The sequence below is a fragment of the Perkinsus marinus genome, assembly GCF_000006405.1.
Source record: "Perkinsus marinus ATCC 50983 genomic scaffold scf_1104296935302, whole genome shotgun sequence".
Classification (NCBI taxonomy): Eukaryota; Perkinsozoa; order Perkinsida; family Perkinsidae; genus Perkinsus; species Perkinsus marinus.
The window spans coordinates 522166-523784 of NW_003214508.1; the positions used below are offsets into that span (position 1 = coordinate 522166).

At 47.7% G+C, this 1619-nt stretch overlaps 1 protein-coding gene across 1 annotated transcript in view; it reads right to left on the reverse strand.

The window, feature by feature from the left end:
• The window catches only part of Pmar_PMAR003442 (hypothetical protein), a gene marked incomplete at both ends in the record, with an annotated part of 2651 nt that extends 2601 nt beyond the window's left edge, over window positions 1-50 (reverse strand). Inside the window, one exon of the mRNA XM_002784139.1 lies at window positions 25-50. Coding sequence (XP_002784185.1) covers window positions 25-50 — 26 coding nt within the window. The remainder of the gene's footprint in view (window positions 1-24) is intronic.
• Between the last annotated feature and the right edge of the window lie 1569 nt (window positions 51-1619).

The following is a 1619-nucleotide window of genomic DNA, read 5'->3' on the forward strand; positions in this document are numbered from 1 at the left end:
ACGAGTAAGCGTATGAGGTGCTACAACTTCTGGACGCGATCTGAGGTCATTCTGTTCATCTCGGGTGTGAATTTCAATTAAATCCGAGAGCTTTCGCACTGTGAAAGCTCTCGGATTCAATTGGTCTTATTTCCTATCGGTATTTTCGTATTGAGTCTTCACATTGTGAAGACAATGTGAAGCTCACAATGCCCAGCTAGGACCGGTCAACAGTGTCGTGATAAGTTCCGTTCTCTACTGTCTTCCGGTAAGTAGGAAGTTTCGCTTTTGTGTTCTATACTGTGTTGCTTTTTAGGAGAGGTTGAGTCTTGGAGGACCCTATTCTGTTTAAGTGTCTTGTTGACAACTCGCTCTCACTCAAGCCCGCCCCCGATAGTCGTGTCGATCGCTCTACTACTCCAACGTCGGGTTCTGTTAATTCATAATCTCGGAAAAGGGTCTCTTTCAGGTCTGATCCTCCATTGGCGAGGCACCTCACGTTCTGGTATATTTAATATACTATATTATACTGATCTGATCAGTCTGATCAGCTCCAGCGGGGATGCGACATAGTACAAACAACGCTGCCGAGGCCCTGCACGGTGCCTTGAAGTGTTTCATGGGTCATCGCCGTTCACATGAACGATTCTTCATTCATCCACTGAGAAAGCACAACGAGCGGATGCGCATCAAGCTCCGAATGGAGGATGGTGAGCCTTAAATAAGGCGGTGGCCTTCCAAGGCTGAGGAAAGGCGAGTGAGTTAATCTCATTAGTTGGTGTTGTTTTTTTGATGGTAGTGTTGACTCGGAATTCAGCATCCTTGTGTTAATCACATGTCAATAGTCCCCGGAGACAAGGTGTTCGTTTGGTCGAACTTCTCTCTAGACCGCCAAGTTCGTCAGGAGTATTCGGTCGTCAGTGAGGACGACTGGTATGCCGGAGAAGACGACCTTTACCTGTATCGTTTTCGAGGAGACCGTGATGGTGAGGAGTTGGTAGTTGAAGGTGAAGAAGACCTCTGTCCGTTAATCGGCAGAAAGCGAGCCTTGCGGGGCTATGCTGAGTGCTGGAGCAGTTTCCGAGATAACATAAGAACTGAGAAGTGTAAAAAACACGTTTTAAAGGGGAACAAGAACTGGGTTATTCTCTAGGTTTCGTTTAGCTGTTCACTACGTTCACGGTGTCTTATGGCAATTGTTGCGCTGTTACCAGTAAGGTCGTTTCGGGACGCAACGACTAGTAATGGGGTAACCAGGTAACGGTAACTAGTAACCAGTAACTGGTTGGGGACAACACCTTGGTCACTAGATACACCCCATGGAACTTGCGCTTCTGGAACTTAGAGCCATGTACTGCGGCCGAAGAGTTTCTCTTAAAGGCAACTTTGTCGCCCACCTGAACTCAAGTCACCAGAACTAGGATACTATCCTATTAGGACAACCTACCTGAAACACCTCTTCAGGCTTCATATCCTCTCTACGTTCCAGCGCTCGCTTCCCTGCCACCTGCTTGATGTGTTGTGACCCAATTTGTTGATCCTCCTTCAAGTGCTGCCGCAGTCTCTCCACATAAGCCTGAGCTGCTTCTTGGTCGGAGCTTGGTCGGAGCCTTATTCAGCCTTGAATTATTGAGCTCGAG